Genomic DNA, 19649 nt, shown 5'->3' on the forward strand with positions numbered 1-19649 from the left:
ATCCTTGCATTGACTTTTATTATTTCCAGGAAGCATCTGATAAAAAGAAATGTAAACGCTAGCTAAGATCCTTGCATTGACTTTTATTATTTCCAGGAAGCATCTGATAAAAAGAAATGTAAACGCTAGCTAAGATCCTTGCATTGACTTTTATTATTTCCAGGAAGCATCTGATAAAAAGAAATGTAAACGCTAGCTAAGATCCTTGCATTGACTTTTATTTTAACCTTCCTAAGGAGCTGTCATATAAATATTCCTTAATTTGCAACAGAAGTTTCCACTAGGTATATTTTATATAATGCATGAGTTGGAGTTAAGTATGGAAAAACTAAACGTCATACGGCTGAGTAAGTACAATAATATTATAGGTAAAATGAGGCTGTAAAAGATAAATAATTTCCCGTTTCCCGAGTCGTCGACAGTCGTTAAGAGTGAAAAACGGTTAACTGCCGTGAACTTGGGGTGAACAGGGTGGAGCGAAAAACACTTTTCTGGAATTAGCAAACCAAATAGTTATCAATCAATGCCCCTTAGGCTATGATGCCTTTGTGCAAATGTTCAGCTTTTTAAATCAACATCTTCTGCCTCCGCATTAGGTTTGAAATTTTGAAAATCTCATACAAACCTGAAAATTCAACTTTTAGATAAAAAATGATTTTCGGCAGTATTATGTTCAGTATACATTATTGATACCTACATATTATTACAAGAAACTACCAAAAATTGCGAAAATAGCGTTAAGAATCGCCAATTTTCAGTATTTCAGCGGCTATTTTGGCGAATGTACTGAAACTAGACAAACTTTGGCGATTCTTGACGCTATTTTCGCAACTTTTTGTAGTTTCTCATAATGATATGTATCGATAACATATACTAAACATAATACTGCCGAATTTTTTTTTTAATCTGAAAGCTGAATTTTTAGGTTTCTATGAGATTTTCAAAATTCCAACCCTAATGCGGAGGCAGAAGATGTTGATTTAAAAAGCTGAAAATTTGCACAAAGGTTTCATAGACTAAGGGGCATTGATTGATAACTATTAGGTTTGCTAATTCCAGAAAAGTGTTTTTTCGCTCCACCCTCTAGCATCGTCAAAATTGCTTCCAAGTTGGAAGTTCCAACATAGCTTGGCGTATACACACTAGGTGAACATATATCGCTCACACTCATTGACTCTAGGGCGGCGTCTCTCAATATCTCGATATATTTTAATTGTTGTACTTGTATTTGGTTAAAAAAATGGAACGAAAGTTCAAAGCTGGATTTCATGGATCGATTTCACAAAAAATCGATATTGTCATAACTAATGACAAAAAAATTAAGATATATATCCATAAAAAGCATACATAAAAAGCTGTAGTTTAATAATTTAATGATTTTTCGATCACATTAAAATGAAATTAATAAATTCCAGTAACATTTTAATATCAGTTTTAAGAATAATAAAATTAAAAGAATAAATTCGCATTCGAAGTCTTGAATCAAATCAAATCATAAGTCTCTTATTCATTCGTGGAATAAGGAAGAAATACAAGAGGACTAATTAAACTAAAAGTATCAACAGCTAAAGTAGCTAAACCATTGTCAATAGAATAAAAAAACAAGTAAATGAAAGCAAAATATTTTAAAAAAGGCCATTCAGCGCCATTTCGGGTCACCCAGCGCCATAAAATTCAGCTGTGTAGATTATAAGATCCTGCACTAGTTGCTTCTACTTCAGTATTCATTTCATTTACCTGTTAATGAAAGTCCGGCTACGAACCGAGCCAAAGCCCGGCATTGTACCTTTGATATGGTTGTCACCTTTGGGACACTGCGGCATTTTCATAGATGAGCATAGGTGTGCATACAGCGTCACGATCGGTCTATCCATATATAGAGTGCACTAGCCTCTTTCATCCCCCACCTGACCTTACACCGTGTAACGGACCTCACTAACTAAATATCTGCTCCGTCGCTCTTTCGAGGTTCCAATCGTAGGTAGAAAGCGCTACTCTAGCCTGGTCTTCGTTTATACCCATATCTAGAAGGACTTGTATTTTCTGGTTGCAGTCTTGGATGGCGGTGGGCCCGCCCGCGTAGATGTTGGTCCAATGCCTCGCGGTGACATTGAAGAGGTGTTGGTTTTCTAGATATTGTTTGGCGACGACGGCGTCCTGCGGGTCGTTGGGCTCTGCGGCGGACAGCAGGACTTGTATGGAGAGCAGGACGGTGCGCAGCGTGAGCGCGGCGGCCCACTGGTCTTTCAGGATGTCTAAGCAGATCGCGCCGGTGACCGACGATACGTTAGGGTGCCAGATTTTTGTGATGAAACGGATCTGCAAGTGAGAGGTTTATGTTAGTACCATGAGGATTTAATGATGAAGAGTTGAAATGCAAAGGGCGTTTTACGTAAACACGCCACGTGATCACTGATCAGTGTGCGTAGCCGAATGTACAAACGCTCACGATAATATCTCTTTCGTAGCTATCTATCTCTATCGCTCTTGTGTGTTGGCGCGACAGAGCCAGACTACCTTTCTGCGGCGTTTCGATTTCGTTTCGCGTCGCAGAAATGCCATTCGGCTACGGGGCCTGGTGCCATCCACGCAATTAACGTGATTGCAATAATATATCCATTTTTGTGATGACCTGCGCTTGTAATTATTGAGCGTGACTTGCGCTTGACATATTAAATCTCGAAAGACTACGCAATGACGTTGTCTTTGTACTAAGAGGTCAGCTGCGTCTGGTATATTATGCAGTAACAGAATATGATACCTTGGGCGAATTTAACAGGTAATGATCATTGCTCAAGCACTTCACATTTATAAAATAAAGATACGAATATGTCCCCAGACAGCACAGCATGACTTGCGCTTTTTATATAAAGTTACAACAATGCAAATCATGGTATACTTTAGTCTTCTTCCTCCTACCCTTATCCCACGTTATGTGGGGTCGGTACAACACGTCTTCCTCTTCCATTCTCCTCTATCTTTCGTCATCTCAACACTCACATCTTTCTTCCTCATATCCTCTTTCACACAATCCATCCAGCGTTGTTTGGGTCTACCCCTCCCTCTCCATCCATCACCCTTCATCTCCAACATTCTTTTGCCTATATGACATTCATCCCTCCTCATTACATGACCGAACCACGCCAACCTGCCACTCCTCATCTTTTCCGTTATAGGCGCAACTTTCAAACTTCCCCTAATATACTCATTCCTGATCCGATCCATTCTGGTCACTCCACACATCCATCTCAACATTCTCATTTCCGCTACGTGCACTCTCCTTTCATCCTCCACCTTTGTGGCCCAGCATTCAGATCCATACAATACAACAGGCCTCACAATCGTCTTGTAGATTTTCCCCTTAAGTTTAAGGGGCATCCGTCAATCGCATGTTGTCCCTGAGACCTGTCGCCATTTCATCCATCCCGCATTTATTCTATTTTTCACGTCACGGTCGATGCTTCCGTCATTTTGGAATAATGACCCAAGGTACCGGAAGTCGGAGCAGACTGGTAGGTATACACCATCTAAGGCAATAGGGGAAAAACTGGATAGACCACCGAAATCGCAGAACATATGTTCAGTTTTGGTTCTACTGATTTTCAGTCCCACACTTTCCAGTCTTTCTTGCCATTTTCCCAGTCTGCTCTGGACCTCAAGTGCATTTTCCCCAACAAGAACAATGTCATCGGCGAACAGCATACACCAGGGTGCTTCCTCCTGTATGTCCGATGTCAGAGCATCCATAACCAGGAGGAACAAATAAGGACTTAAAGCCGACCCCTGATGTAGACCTACCGCCACATTGAACTTGTCGGTGACTCCAGCTTCAGACCTGACGTGAGTACTAGCTCTATCATACATCGCCTGAACAAGCCGCACATACTTCTCTGGCACTCCCTTCTCTCTCATACACCACCACAGAACCTTACGAGGAACTCTATCGTATGCCTTTTCCAGATCCACGAACACCATGTGCAAGTTCTTTTTTGCTTTTCTGTATTTTTCGCATAGTTGGCGAAGTGCAAATATGGCGTCCGTGGTTCCCCGGCCCGGCATAAACCCAAATTGGTTCTGTGTTATTTCACTCTCTTCTCTTATTCGTCTCGCTACCACTCTTTCCCATATCTTCATACTATGTGACATGAGCTTTATTACCCGGTAGTTGTTGCAATCCTGTACATCACCCTTATTCTTAAAAATGGGCACCAAAGCACTGTTACACCATTCATCAGGGATCGCCTCTTCTTGCAACAACTTATTGAAGAATAAAGTCAGCCACTTTCAACGATCCGCTTTCAGAATCATCCATACTTCCACAGGTATATCGTCTGGCCCAACCGCTTTTCCATTCTTCATACCTTGCACTGCCATCCTTACTTCTTCTACAGTAATCTCTTTCACCATACCGATGTTACTTCTAGCGTTTTCTAGCACGCCTGTCCAGTCATTCTCTTCATTCAAGAGTTTATTGAAATAGTTCTTCCAGCGTTCTCTTATGCTCTTGTCATCTGTCAAAATCTTTCCTGCTTCATCTTTCATACATTTCATGTGATTGATATCTCTTGCATTCCGCTCCCGCTCTCTTGCTATTCTATAAAGGTCTTTTTGGCCTTGTGGGCTTTCCAAATGGTTGTAAAGCTTATCTTGGACCTTGGCCCTTGCTATTGCGACTGCTTTCTTGGCCTTCTTTTTACTTATTAAATAAGCTGACCTCTTGTTTTCCTTTTCTCTATTATTACCCACTTCCACACTTTTCCATTCTTTAAAAGCATTCTTCTTTTCTTTCAGAGTCATTTGCACATCATCATTCCACCACCATGTATCTCTATCAATCTTTCCTTTCCCCCTCGTTTCACCAAGTACGTCCTTCGCCACACTTCTTAAACTTACAGCCATTTCATTCCAGCATTCATTCATGTCCGCCATATCATTCATTTTTATCATCTTATCGACCATTCTATTCTTAAATTCTTCAGCCAACTTCCTGTCATTCAATTTATACCACTTCGTTTTAGGTGGGGGCTTTAGGTTATTTTGCCTACGCGATACTTTAAGCTTTAACTCCAGGATCAGTAACTTATGCTGGGAAACTAAGCTCTCACTCGGTACAACTTTGCAGTCCTTAGCCGAAAGTATTTTACTCCTTCTCAAAAGAAAGTCACCAATTTGGGTAGAGTGTTGGCCACTATGGTATGTGATAAGATGTTGTTCTTTCTTTTGATAGTATGTGTTAACTATAGCCAAGTCAAAGGCTAAGGCTGCTTCCAGTAGAGCTTCACCATCCTGATTCCTGTCTCCATAACCACGCCCCCCATGCACTCTTTCATATCCGTCATTCATCCTTCCCACGTGTCCATTAAAATCCCCACCCATGTATATCTCCTCACATTCTGTTATTCCCATAATTAACATATCCAAATCACTCCAGAACTTCTCTTTCAAATTATTATTACATCCAGTCTGCGGTGCATACACACTTATTACATTTACAATCACGTTTTTAAGCAACAATTTCACGCCAATCAATCTGTCATTCACTCTGTTTACATCCATCACCTTGTTCTTATCTTCTAAATATATAAAAGAAGAAGCTGACTGACTGACTGACATATCAACGCACAGCCGAAACCGCTGGTCCTAGAGCTTTCAAATTTGGCACGTAGGTTCCTTATATAGTGTAGAGGAGCACTAAGAAAGGATTTTCCAAAATTCACCTCCTAAGGGGGTCAAATGGGGGTTCAAAGTTTGTATGGGGAAACAAGATTAGTTTGACTATTTTATTCGAAACTTCACAGGAAGATTCCTTAAGACATATGACTGAATACGTGTATCAGGTTTTTTGAAAATTTAACCCCTAAAAGGGTGAAAAGGGGGTGATAAAGTCAAAATATCAATATGGGTATCGTTTTTATGGTTTATCGGGTCGCTGATCATGATAAATACAACGTTTTTAAAATCTAACGAGGCGGAAGTGAAATACCTTCTCTCCTATTGTGGTGCAATGGGGTTTAAATATCAAAAAAATATATAAAAGAAGATATTGACTGACTGACTGACATATCAACGCACAGCCGAAACCGCTGGACCTAGAGATGTCAAATTTATCACGTAGGTTCCTTATATAGTGTAGAGGAGCACTAAGAAAGGATTTTTCAAAATTCGCCTCCTAAGGGGGTCAAATGGGGATTCAAAGTTTGTATGGGGAAACAAGATAGATTAGTTTGACTATTTTATTCGAAACTTCACAGGAAGATTCCTTAAGACATATGACTAAAGACGTGTTTCAGGTTTTTTGAAAATTTAGCCCCTAAAAGGGTGAAAAGGGGGGTGATAAAGTCAAAAAAACAATATGGGTATCGTTTTTATGACTAATCGGGTCGCTGATCACGATAAATACAACGCTTTTAAAATCTAACGAGGCGGAAGTGAAATACCTTCTCCCCTGTTGTAGTGCAATGGGGTTTAAATATCAAAAAATATATAAAAGAAGAAACTGACTGACTGAATAACTGACATATCAACACACAGCCGAAACCGCTGGTCCTAGAGATTTCAAATTTGGCACATAGGTTCCTTATATGGCGTAGAGGAGCACTAAGAAAGGATTTTTCAAAATTCTCCTTTTAAAAGGGTGAAATGGGGGGTTCAAAGTTTGTATGGGGAAACAAGATTAGTTTGACTATTTTATTCGAAACTTCACAGGAGGATTCCTAAAGACATATGACTAAACACATGTTTCAGGTTTTTTTGAAAATTTGACCCCTAAAGGGGTGCAAAGGGGGTAAAGTTAAAAACACAATATGGGTATCGTTTTTATGGTTTATCGGGTCGCTGATCACGATAAATACAACGATTTTAAAATCTAATGAGGTGCAAAAGAAATTTTCTCCCCTGTTGTTGTGCAATGGGGTTAAAATATCCAAAATAGCCATAAGTAAAGGTTTAGTTTTTATCTTTACTTCTGGTTCAAGAGATTTCAAATTGACATGGAAGTTCCTTAGAGGAGCACTAAGAAAGGATTTTTCAAAGTTCACCTCATAGCATGATAATTTGACAGGGACAGGGACAGGGACAGGGACAGGTACAGGGACGGTGACAGGGACAGGGACAGGGACAGGGACAGGGACAGGGTCAGAAACAGGGACAGGGACAGGGACAGGGATAGGGATAGGGATAGGGATCGGGATAGGGATAGGGATAGGGATAGGGATAGGGATAGGGATAGTGATAGGGATAGGGATAGAGATAGGGATAGGGATAGGGATAGGGATAGGGATAGGGATAGGGATAGGAATAGGGGACGGGGACGGGGATAGGGATAGGGGAGGGACGGGGACAGGGACGGGACGGGGACGGGGACGGAGACAGGATAGAGATAGGGACGGGGATACGAATAGGGATTGGGGTCGGAATAATCGGTCGGCAATCGATATCTAGGCAGTGTAAAATGCAGGCGGCTCAGTGGGAAGGGATTAAGTAGGCATTGGCGAGTATCCTGCATCCGTAATAACTATTACATTCAATGTGCTGTAAGAAGATCGTTGTTTGCTTGCCTTTTATATGTTTACGTTTGCAGTAAGTATAAGCAAAATGGAAAAAATTGTAAGCGATAATGCAAGGAAGTACTTTTTACCCTACTGACCATAGCGTCGAGATACTGGCTATGTGGGTTGTATGAAGTTTCCCCAGTATAAATATTTATATAGGTAAAATACATACATATTCGTACCTACTACCTAAGCTGTGGTCGCTGTGTAACAATTCTACAATCATTGCAAGAATTTCATTTAAAACAATAGTAATATGTGTAAGGTACAGTCAGCCAAAAAAGTGGTTTATCACTTTTCAATCAATAGAGTCGAAAAGTGGTAAACCACTTTCTTGGCTGACCGTACAGCAAATAGATCAGTTACAATGCCCCCCCAGTCGAGAATTGCCCCGCTTTACCTTAATTGAAATAATCGCGGACAGATGTACCTACAAAGAAACCTACGGATCCAAATGAAAATCTTATTTTTTGTAAACGTTTCAATAAGAATACTTTTATTACGCGGGCGAAGCCGCGGGTAAAAGCTAGTATGGTATACTTTAGTAATAATTAATATTCTAAATTGTTAATCGTTCTATGTTGACGTGCAAAAGTGCCCTGTGACTGTGGCCTATTTGCTGAACAAATGATGAAATTGATGAAATATTATAGGACATACACAAATTGACTTAGTCCCACGGAAACTCAAGAAGGTTTGCGTTGTGGGTGAGCCAGATGACGATATACACCTCGATACAACGATATATACCTTGGGCGGATTGAATGGGTAAGTCTCAGGCACTTTGATTTCTAGATGAAAGGTGCCGCCCTCGTACGGCGTGTCGAGCGGGCCGGCGATGGTGCCGTGCAGCTCCGTCCAACTGTTGTTCACGAGCTCCAGTGTGATCGCGCCTCCTGCTACCTGGAAATGCGAAAAATATGTGTGAGAGCTTCGTTTCGCTACTATACTCTGGCACAACCACTGTCACCTACAAAATTTCGGCGAATTAAGACGTAAATAGTTGAGTTCCCATAGAATATTTGAATTATGGATCTTTACGGACTTTTTGCGTGTTTTATTAAAATAGATATATAGTTAAGTCCACACGGCTCTTGAATGCTTCTGCATGCTCTCTGAATGCTGAAAGCAGTAATAGGACATGGACGCTATTATGTGCATATAAATTGTCACACGATTGGGCCTCGTATCGCAAGTATCGCGTATTCCACGACCATGGTTCCGAGGGACATGGATCATTTTAGGTCTTGAGTGTGCGTTTTCAGATTTGTGAACAAACTTTTATAGGAAAATATGCTACGCCTGAAAAGTACCTTTACAACATTTGATTCGCAATGATCGCATTGTGAACATAACATCCCTCATGAAAACTTTCACTTTTTTGGCACACTGCCACCTAGTGAGAGTAAACAAAGGGACAGCCAAAACAGCAAACATGCGGCTAAAAATATTAATATGTAACATCATTGTTTTGATTAAATACGTTTTATTTTTAATCAATTTCAGTAATTATGCCCATATTTAGATAAATTACTTACACTACATCATCTTTTGAGTCTATAACTGAAACAGAGTAGATTTAAAGCAATATTTCGCGCAGTAAATCTTTAAATTGTAGTTCCTACTGTTCCTAGTTCCTATATCCTATCATATCAAGTGTGAACAGGCATCTTCTGGGCGAGCTCACTCCATCGTAGACCACGTCTTTGCCTTTGGCTAATAGTCTGTGGTTAAGAGTAAGCCCATTTATAATTTAAATAAAATGTTAAGTTCTATCTATCTATCTATATAGCCTTTTCTTCTGAACATAGTCTGGTGTTTATGATTGTTTGTTTAGATGAAGTCGCGTAGTTCAGTGTGCTGTTGGCATAGGCCTCCTCCAGCTCTTTCCAGTATTTCCTCTGCCTGGCCAGTCTAGTCCAGAAAGGCCCTACAGTGGTTATAATTTCGTCCTCCCATCGTTTGAGTGGTGGGCGTTGAGCTCTTGAACCATCTCTGGGGTGCCACATGAGGATTTTTTGGCTCCATTTTTCGGTCTTACATCTTACAGTGTGGCCGGCCCACCTCCATTTTTGCATGTCTATGTGTGTGTGGATGTCTCTAACTTTGGTTCTTTCCCTTATCGATGTTACGGCATTTATCCTTTAGTTTTACACAGTTAAGTTATTGATGTGTAATTATTTAAGTATTCACCCAAATTGAAGTTACAAAATATGTAAATGTTGGAGATTAAAACAATATCAGAATTAATCAGTTTAATTCTGAACTTTGCATGAGCTATGTACTATACAGCTGCAAAAGTGCATGGAGAAATTATGAATGAATTCATTGATAAATTCGCCATGCACTTTTGCAGCTGATAGTACACTGTGTCATTCACAAAAGTGCCTTGCTTCCTTATTGTCAAGTCATTAAATTTTATACCCGTCAAATTCGCACGTCATCATTGAATGACAACTTTCTCTTGGCACTATTGGCAACGTGCGCAAAGTGGCGCTGATAGTCGCAAATACACGTCATCTTATGAGCATGTCCAACATTAATGCTAGTGGCGGCCGTTGGAACAAAGTCATTTACAGTTTAATGTAGAAAAACCGACAAAATAAGGGTAGCACCAGTTGTGCACCTTGCATATTGCTTACTAAAAATATGCTGCATGGTAATCTACGTATTCATTCAGATAGTAAGTAAGTCTTGGAAGTAATCTCTATTTTCATTACGAACACATACAGCAAGAGCAAGTAATTAATTCTATTCTAAGCACAATAAAACTGCAGCAAATACAAAGTAAATATACTATATAAAAATGTGTACAATAATTGATATTATAAAACATATTATATAAAAATGTGTACAATAATAGATATTATAAAACATTTAAAGGTTCCTAGAATCACCAATGTTAAAAACTATCATGTGTTTAAAGTTTGTACTTAAGAGGAATAGGCTAGTTTCCTAGTCTTAAAATAAAATATTTTATGCAGTGCACGAAATAAAGCACCACATAATTAGAAGAAAAATATGGACAGTAGTTATATGTTTAAACATAATTTATATTTAATAAGTGAAAGAGAAAGATATAAAGTAAATTAATTGACTGTGACGTCACTCCTCAGTATTTCATAGTAATTCCATATTAGCGAATCGTTTCGACAGTTTTTAAAAAGAAGCTGATTTGACTAGAATAGGCTAGTGTCCAGCCTATTGTAATTTTAAAAAATATTACAACATGGCATTCCAAAAAGTACTTGAACACTATGAAGATCATTAGACCAGACCACCTGTGTTTTATTTTGTATCTTTATACTGAGGTGTGCCAATCAATCTATTTATCTATATTTGCTAAGGGCAGACTCCGATAAAAGCATTACATTATGCTCAGATATTTAAAAAACTTGTCCAATTATCATTTACATGACATAGCAATAAATCTAAGGTATATATACCTATATAGCTCGACCTCGTTTTTTGACTTATGTCAATGTCAATATATATATTATATAAGTTATACATCTAAACTGTGTGACTTATCCTTTGGTTGCCACTCTCAAATTCTAAGCAACACATTATATCTCATGATTCTCTCTAATTTCCATACTTTATGCTTCATCTTAATTTATATTCTAAGCTAAGAATATGTAAACAAAAGCGATTTAAATTATGAAGTTATTTACCTTGAACCACAAAGAAAATGAATAATGAATCTTTATTTCTTTGGCACTGACTATGTCCAGTCCAGTTTACCAAGGTCAACTTTAGTTTGTATGCTGTTTAAGTGTTTATTTTTTGGTTACAATTTTGTTTCATATAGATTATGGAATAGTTATTTGTTATACAAGGTTAAAAATGTTAAAATACAACTTTGCCCAGTTGTATTTTAACACCGAGTGTGGAATTGAAAAACAAGTAAGTGAAAGGATTCCATAGTTGAACCACGAGCGAAGCGAGTGGTTCGAGAATAAAATCCTGAACTTGCGAGTTTTTTAACACACGAGAAGTAAAATACATTTGCACCCGACACCCATGTGTAACACAAAACTTTTCTCCTCACTATAGCAAGGAAAGTACAACGCAAAAACCGCGTTTATCACTGCTTCCAGTAGTTCCACAGGTGGTAAATCATCGTCATCACTAGATTCACTCACTATTATCAATTTTAAACCAGAAAAAATGACTATAATCAAGGTCAAATTACTTTATCCACTAGTGGATAAAATGCGTTTTTACCCGCTGGTATTAAAGGACAAAACACGTGTTTCCGAGCTAGTAAGGGGATAAATATATTTGCTGTGTTCCATGCCTTGTCTGTTGTAGGCAGGAGTTGAGTCAGTAGCATGCCACTTTGGCACTGGTGGGCCCTTTGTTTATTTATAATTATATTCCATATAACAGTCACACATGTGATAGTTAGCTAACATTAGCAATGATTTATTGCAGCAAACATTGCTGTTTTCATTATCATGAGAATATAATGCTTTTTAATTTCGTCACTGATACCTAGAATTTAAAAATCTCCCCTTCATGACTATTTAAATTGAAACTGAATTTCTTTACTTATGGTAATATTCCCATATTACGCAAATGTACTTAAGGTCATTATTGATGTACTCAACAGCTGTTTGTCTTAATGATACTCCAACTATTTCAGATGTCACAATCTGAATGTACTCTTCACTCTCTTTAAGAGTGCCTGCATTATGTTTCACCGCAAAATAATGTTCAGGATAAATTAATTATAAGATTATACAGATACTAAGATAATAGTAGGAGGATCTAAAATTTCGTAAATTGTCTTTGAAGCAAACATAGCAAAAGCCACACAAAAGTAAGAAATAATTAGTTCAATAAATAAAGAGAAATTCGCAGCACATTACGAAGTACTTTGACCTCCAATAGCTATGTATTCTCGCTAAAATACGACACAACAAAACTGCAAGTAATTGCTTCCATGAGGTTATTATTGCTAACAATTAATGACGTTATCAAATGAAGTCTCTTACCTCCTCACTTTTCATGATTTCTTTGAATTCCCTTTTAATTCTTTTGGCTGATATATTGGCCATTATTGAAACCACTAATAAAAATCACTGAATGAACTAAAATTTAGTAGGGTTTTTGAAAGACAACAAAATAAGGATGGCTATTTAGCGTAGGGTTGCCACCATACTAACTTGAGTCGATTATATTCTTTGGTCGATTTTATTCTTTCCGCTTAAATCGAATAGAGACTAAAATATTGGAAATCGTATTTAAATAGGGTGTTTCAATGTAATAAAATAACAGAACTATGCTAATATTTCTCTTTGTAAACCTAAGCTATTGGTTTAATTGGTGAAATCTTGAAATTTGGACAACTTTAAGATTAATTTTCTTTTAAACACTATAAAATACAAGTTCCAAAATGATATGATGGATGGATGATACCTAATTCCGTCATGATTTTCTCGTAAATAAGCACGAAACCAACACGAAACATCAAAAAAATAAGCTTTAAGCAAGTCTATTTCCGGGAATAGACAACTATTATGATGCTGACTTTGTACGGACTTGCGCTCTTGCTTTCTTTTTTTCGTCTCAAGTCATCCATAGACAAAAGCTAAAGCTCTCATCAGTCTTCAGAAACTCACGCAAGGCTTTATGCTATGGTCGATTGAAATTGAATGGAGGTGTATATATTTTATTTCATTCCGTGGATCTTTATTTTGAAGATTTATTAATAAAAGTCAGAGTAAAATGGTGTGTTTTGGTAGGTAATAGCTTCCGGGAATATTATAGTGTTGAAATTACTAAGTTATGGCTAGTGATTCGGACTGTGTAAGGACAGAATTATGTTAATGTACTCCTCATGTCACCGGGTTCCACCTATGTACCTGGGCCTCGAAGGTGCGTTACTTGACTTTTTATTTACCTCACTGTATGTTATGTGTTTGGTGGCCAGAAGCTACCAGAGATAGTTGTTACTTTGTTACATTTATAATGCTTCCTTTGTTTGATTTAGTACTTGGTGTAACATAAATAAATGAAGCGAGCCCTTGTTCCGCTTGCTCGGCTCGCTATATTGCTCATCTGGTGGTGAATACATTACACTTTTCTGGGATTAAGTTTAACTTTGTTTGAATGAGAATATTTCTTATGGGACGACATTGTAATGTTATTATAAACATTGTTGTTATTGTGATCCTGATCGACTTTATATTTTATTGATATTTTCTACTCTACCTACTAAACAATGTTTAGAATGCATGAATTCTAATAATGATGTTTCATTAATAGGTATACTATTTTGTATGCGTTTTTATATATTAGTTGGTTTATTCACTGCCATATTTATCCCATAAACTATGTTTTCATTTTATGGACGTACCTACTGAATACATAACTATATATTATTGTATAGTAATGTACAATTTATTAATTTATAACTTTTATAAGCTGCTCTGCATTTAACTGAGTTATTATGCTATTTGCAATTAAAGTTTCTAAAACCCATTTAATTAATTTGATCAAGTTATAAAATAATAATTGTAATTTTGAAAGTGAATTGTTAATTGATAGACTGCTTACTAAAATACCCTGTCTTAATAATCTTTTCTTATACATAGAGGGTCAGTTAACATGTGCTCAGGTAATTCAGAAACACTCCTGATCAATCACTGTATTCCAAAAATTACCCATAGTAGGAAATGGTGTGATTCTATGTGTGAAATTAAAATATTCGGACACTAAACTCTGTCAGTATGGCACATAAATAATATATAGTAAAAAAAAAAAGAAATGGTCCATAGACAGTGATCAGCACTGATCTGATGGTGTCACACCAGATTCAAAATCTGATTCTGCAGTGTGGCACCATCATATCCAATCACTGACTGTTATGCCACTGGTAATTTGTATCCGTGGCAATCAATTTACAAGAATTAAAACCAAAATATGCTTGCCTAATGCGAATGTCACTTAATTAATACCTGGTATTCCTCCATAATATCCTCACTTGTCTTTATGGTCACAAATAATGCTGATCAGAAAGCCTAGCATGCTAGTGTAATATATCTTATATCTTATCGCATTGGTGTGGTCACTTATCCCGTAGGCCATATCACTTGACCATGCTTGCCCGTCACATCTATTAATTATTGGATATACAGGAGCTACATCTGTGCCTACAGTTTAAGTACTTCCAACTATTGTTTAGCGATTGCAGTCTGGTGTGGCAGATCTGCAAATCCATCACTTTTAGGGTTCCGTATTTACAAGCTTCTAGGTCTGGACATCAGATACATTCCAGAATTTTCCCTTACCTCTGCTTAAGGTAGTTTCTATGTTTATGTTTAAAATAACCTTGACACTCGCCTTGACCCCAAACAGTTCTGCAGGACCCATATCTGGCTAATTAATTGATGACATGTTTGGTCAGTTTGACTTACTTGACTTAATGTCCTGTGTCCCCTAGATGGGGCAGAGGGCATCCACAGTGCGTCGCCATCCCGAGCGGTTTTGAGCTTCGCGCTTTACTTCGCTCCAGGTCATCCCTATCGCCTTCGCTTCTGCAGTGATCGTCCGCCGCCAGGACTGCTTAGGGCGGGCACGTCTTCGCTTTCCTTGGGGATTCCAGTCTAGGGCTTGCCTCGGTATGTGGTCGGGGTCCCTTCGGAGCGTATGGCCAATCCAGTTCCATTTGCGGCGTTTGATCTGCTGGTTGATCGGAGTCTCACCGCAGCGTTCCCACAGAGCTGTGTTGGAGATTTTCTCGGGCCAGTATATTTCGAGAATGCGGCGAAGACAGCGGTTGACAAAGACCTGGATCCGTTGCGAGATGTCCTTAGTGACCTTCCACGTCTCACAATGAACCGTACAGCAACACGGGTTTCACGTTGGACCGGAATATCTTGAGCTTAACTCTCCGAGTCAGTTTCCGCGATTGCCATATAGGACGGAGTCGTGCGAAGGTTGCTCTCGCCTTGGCGATCCTCGAAGCGATGTCCTCTTCGGTCCCTCCAGTTTCCGACACTACCAAGGTATGTAAATTTGTGGACTGTCTCCACACCCTCTGTGCCGATGAGCAACGGTACCGAACTGGTTGCTCTGCACCTCATGTCTTGGGTCTTCCTGGTGTTGATTTTGAGTCCCGTCTCCAAAGCCTCTCGCCGTAGGTCGTCCAATTTGGCTTGCATGTCGGCGCGTGTGTGGCTCAATAGGCATAGATCATCGGCATAGTCTAAATCTTCTAGCACGTTGGACAGCCCCCACTCTATGCCGCGGCGCTTGCTATTGGTCTTGTGAGTTTGGTCAGTTTACTAGTAAACAAAAACCCATTTGAGACACCTTATATCATTTTTGAAGACCTATCGATTGGTGGGCATCATGTTCATTTTACTAACACACAAAAAATACTTTATAGCTTTCGAGTAACATAGCTGTGACATTTAAGTCAAAAAATCATTACTAAGAAAAGCTGAGGCTTAGTTATGTGCCCACCCCTCAACAACACAAGAGGGCGTGAAATTCATGAAATGTGTTTGGAAATCCCGGCCTGGAAACCTCCGGGAAAACCTTATTACAGTTATTACCACTACCTGTAACATGGATTAGGTGAACTTTGACACTGCATTTTTTTTTGCTTTTGTTTGGAATGCTGCTTTCGTTCTTGGTTATTATTTGGAATTACCTATTCACCTATAATTTTAAATAATGAGGCGATCGCGATCAGTAATAACAGCGTAAACTAACCGGAACTTAAGCTGCGTTTCGGTAGTTTGACCGGAACCGAAGAATCGGCGAACATTCAGTCGAAACATATTTTTTATGCCGATACGTAATCCTCTGTGCCACACTAGTTTACGGTGTATACTAATATCTCGCTGTGTCATCCGGTCCTAAACTTGTAACCGCTCTTATGAGCTTATGATACCTCTGCATACACATTAGTATGCAGGAGCGCTGAGCTAATAGTCTTACTGACTGCAAATAGGTCTTTTCTGACCGCCTTAAGCCCATCCCGTATCGACAAATTTGGTAACCTAACGCCCCATTCAATTTAATGGAACTGTATGTAAACTTACCTATGACATATGGGAAGTCGTTTATTAAATCCTACCTCTTTAAGTTCTTGTAAAATGTGTCACGTTTTATGGCTATTTAGCTGCGGTTTGCCTTAAGTCTTAACACGTCCAGAACAATGGGCCGTTGATTGCTATCACTTAGTGTGTGTGATAAGGGGCATTATAACGCGAATCAAGAGACCATTGTATTCCCTTTTATTCATATGTTTATTTCTTGGAGCGCACGGATGTTGCGCGTTAAGTATGAGTAGTTAAATGTGACGTTCTTGGGGAAAGAAACGTGTCCTGACTGGCCTTAATGAAGATTTTAAATTGCCAGTAACGGGCTTTTTAAGTACATATAGCCTATAATGTGGCCTCCCCTGTTTTCCGGCACTCGTCACGGCTCTGTGCAGTGTGCATGCTCTTGCCAGTCGCCACAAAATGAGTCCAGGTCTTTCCGCCATAGTGCAATTGGAAGTTTGCCCTTCATTAACGCCTTCATGGACCAGAAGCTCTTCCAGGCAGTCTTGATGCGTTGATCAATTTCCTTGGATTGACTGTCATCGAAGGATGATATCTGGCCCAGGAATGTGTATTGGTCGACATATTGTAGATCCTGCTCATCTACCGTGACGATGTGCCTTGGTCTCACCAATTATATTCGGTTCGGCTATAAGATGTTCAATTTCGGCATTTTTTTGGATTCAGAGAGAGAGAAAAATTATCAGGCTCTTTAATTTTTTTTCTTTCATTCCCCATTGTACTGTAACTATTTTCTACATAAACAGGCATAAACAAAGCCATGCAAGCAAGCATGTCTTCTTGGCAGTCGTGTAAACAACTTGTAACGGGGTCCATTTATCAAGACTAGTATGACCTATTTATGTGTTGTCATGGGAACCCATACGGTTTGATAGTTCACGGACTAACGATATTACCTCTAATAGGCACTTTCCGAGACATACGGTTCGAATGAGCATTATACGGTACGGTCAACCAATTTGAATACTAGGCCCTGTCTTCTTCTGTTCCGTGCTTTAGAACCCTGTCTTATTCACACCGTGCTTTATTGGCCGCAGAAGTCACGTTGATGTTTACTATTAAAAGGTTCTACGCTATTTAGGCGTGCAGAAGATTTTTTTGGGACAAAATCTATTTCACAGATTATAACTTCAAAATGGTGTCAATAAAATATCAGTAATTCATTTAGCATCCTCGAGTTATAAGAAAACGATACCAAGCTTGTCCTAGCAGCTTTCATGATAAACATATCGTGGGCCATGGCTCCACTTCCAATGTCTTGAAATCTCTTGTCCATATCGTGCGCCATTTTGAGACCTAAATAAAATAACCGACTAGGATTCAAGTTGGTTGATTGATAAACATTTGAGGACTATCCCTGCGCGGTGTCCACGATAAGAATACTTCATTTAATTTGTTGCTTACAAGAATATTTTATAGTATTTTTTTGCTTTTAGTTTCCCAAACGACGAAAAACGATGAAATTTTACTTCGTTGTATTTTTTGGGCTTACATCAAATGTATAGAGTTACTGTCAAAGTAAAATGTGTAATCACAGTGCATAGACTGCCATCTCTCGACACAGGCTTAAAACTTTTGAACCTCAGTTTTGACAATTTGGCCCATGTTGTTAGTTTGATATGTGTTAAAATGTCAAATATTAATATGAGCGCCATCTAGCCGAGCGTTCCCCAAAGGTGTAACGCCATCTAGGCCACCGTACCTCTTTCTCTATGGCTTTGAGGTACGTTTTTTTAGGGTTCCGTAGTCAACTAGGAACCCTTATAGTTTCGCCATGTCTGTCTGTCCGTCCGTCCGTCCGCGGATAATCTCAGTAACCGTTAGCACTAGAAAGCTGAAATTTGGTACCAATATGTACATCAATCACGCCAACAAAGTGCAAAAATAAAAAAATGGAAAAATATATTTTATTAGGGTACCCCCCTACATGTAAAGTGGGGGCTGAAATTTTTTTCATTCCAACCCCAACGTGTGATATATTGTTGGATAGGTATTTAAAAATGAATAAGGGTTTACTAAGATCGTTTTTTGATAATATTAATATTTTCGGAAATAATTGCTCCTAAAGGAAAAAAAAGTGCGTCCCCCTCCCCTCTAACTTTTGAACCATATGTTTAAAAAATATGAAAAAAATCACAAAAGTAGAACTTTATAAATACTTTCTAGGAAAATTGTTTTGAACTTGATAGATTCAGTAGTTTTTGAGAAAAATACGGAAAACTACGGAACCCTACACTGAGCGTGGCCCGACACGCTCTTGGCCGGTTTTTTTCTTAGACTTTATCCGTCTATACGGAGTTACATATGTCTTTGGCTTACATAAAGAAGCCACATACCATACTTTTTTTTATTTAAAAACACTTTCTGATTTGTTACTCAAAACTCATTCGACTAATTATGATGCTAATAAAATATAAAGTTTTTAAATTGGAATAGTTACATCTGCCATTATATATATCGGAGCGGCTCGCGAGATCGCGTTTAAATGTTTTTTGAGCTCATCCACCGTTTCGATATATGTGATGTTCACTGTACCAGGTACCTAGTACCTAAACATAATCATATCATATTCTATAGGCACTTTGTAATCACGAAGGTATACATCGCATACATACAGTAGACGTTTCACGACCAGTACCATTTCCTTTCGTTCGATTATATCGCAAACGCACGATCACGACAAAATGGAAATGAGTCACTACAAATTTAACCCGCACTCATGATAAGTAATACTTTAAATGAAAAGCGAGCCGGATGTCATGCACTTGTGCCAAACGGCGGAGTTATAAAATGATACCAAACCACAGAATAAATTATAGTCCTTACGTACAGAAAGGACACATTTCACACTTCCTATGAAACAGAAGTAAATATGACAGCAGTTCGGAGTTCGGAGTCGTATCGTGTTGTCCGTTTCCAATGTATGGCACTATCCCCTTCTTCTATTTAGGGTTGTCAAAAAATTCGTAATTATATAATCTGTCGTAGCGCACGAAAAGGGACGTAAAATTTTACC

At 38.6% G+C, this 19649-nt stretch overlaps 2 protein-coding genes across 3 annotated transcripts in view; one reads left to right on the forward strand and one right to left on the reverse strand.

Moving 5' to 3' along the window:
* Positions 1–1356: 1356 nt before the first annotated feature.
* Positions 1357–12692, reverse strand: LOC125241744 (ubiquitin-conjugating enzyme E2-22 kDa). The gene is made up of 3 exons (XM_048150357.1): positions 12551–12692; positions 8301–8453; positions 1357–2319 (listed from the first exon to the last, which is right to left on the reverse strand). The coding sequence occupies exons 1-3, from the start codon at positions 12611–12613 to the stop codon at positions 1936–1938; spliced, it is 600 nt and encodes a 199-aa protein (XP_048006314.1). The 5' UTR covers positions 12614–12692; the 3' UTR covers positions 1357–1935.
* A 500-nt stretch (positions 12693–13192) lies between these two features.
* The window catches only part of LOC125240759 (discoidin domain-containing receptor tyrosine kinase B-like), a 106871-nt gene continuing 100414 nt past the window's right edge, over positions 13193–19649 (forward strand). For both annotated transcript variants that reach the window (XM_048148819.1, XM_048148820.1), the window contains exon 1: positions 13193–13433. The gene's annotated coding sequence lies outside the window, so the exon portion shown is untranslated. The remainder of the gene's footprint in view (positions 13434–19649) is intronic.

This window comes from Leguminivora glycinivorella, chromosome Z, assembly GCF_023078275.1.
Source record: "Leguminivora glycinivorella isolate SPB_JAAS2020 chromosome Z, LegGlyc_1.1, whole genome shotgun sequence".
Lineage (NCBI taxonomy): Eukaryota > Metazoa > Arthropoda > Insecta > Lepidoptera > Tortricidae > Leguminivora > Leguminivora glycinivorella.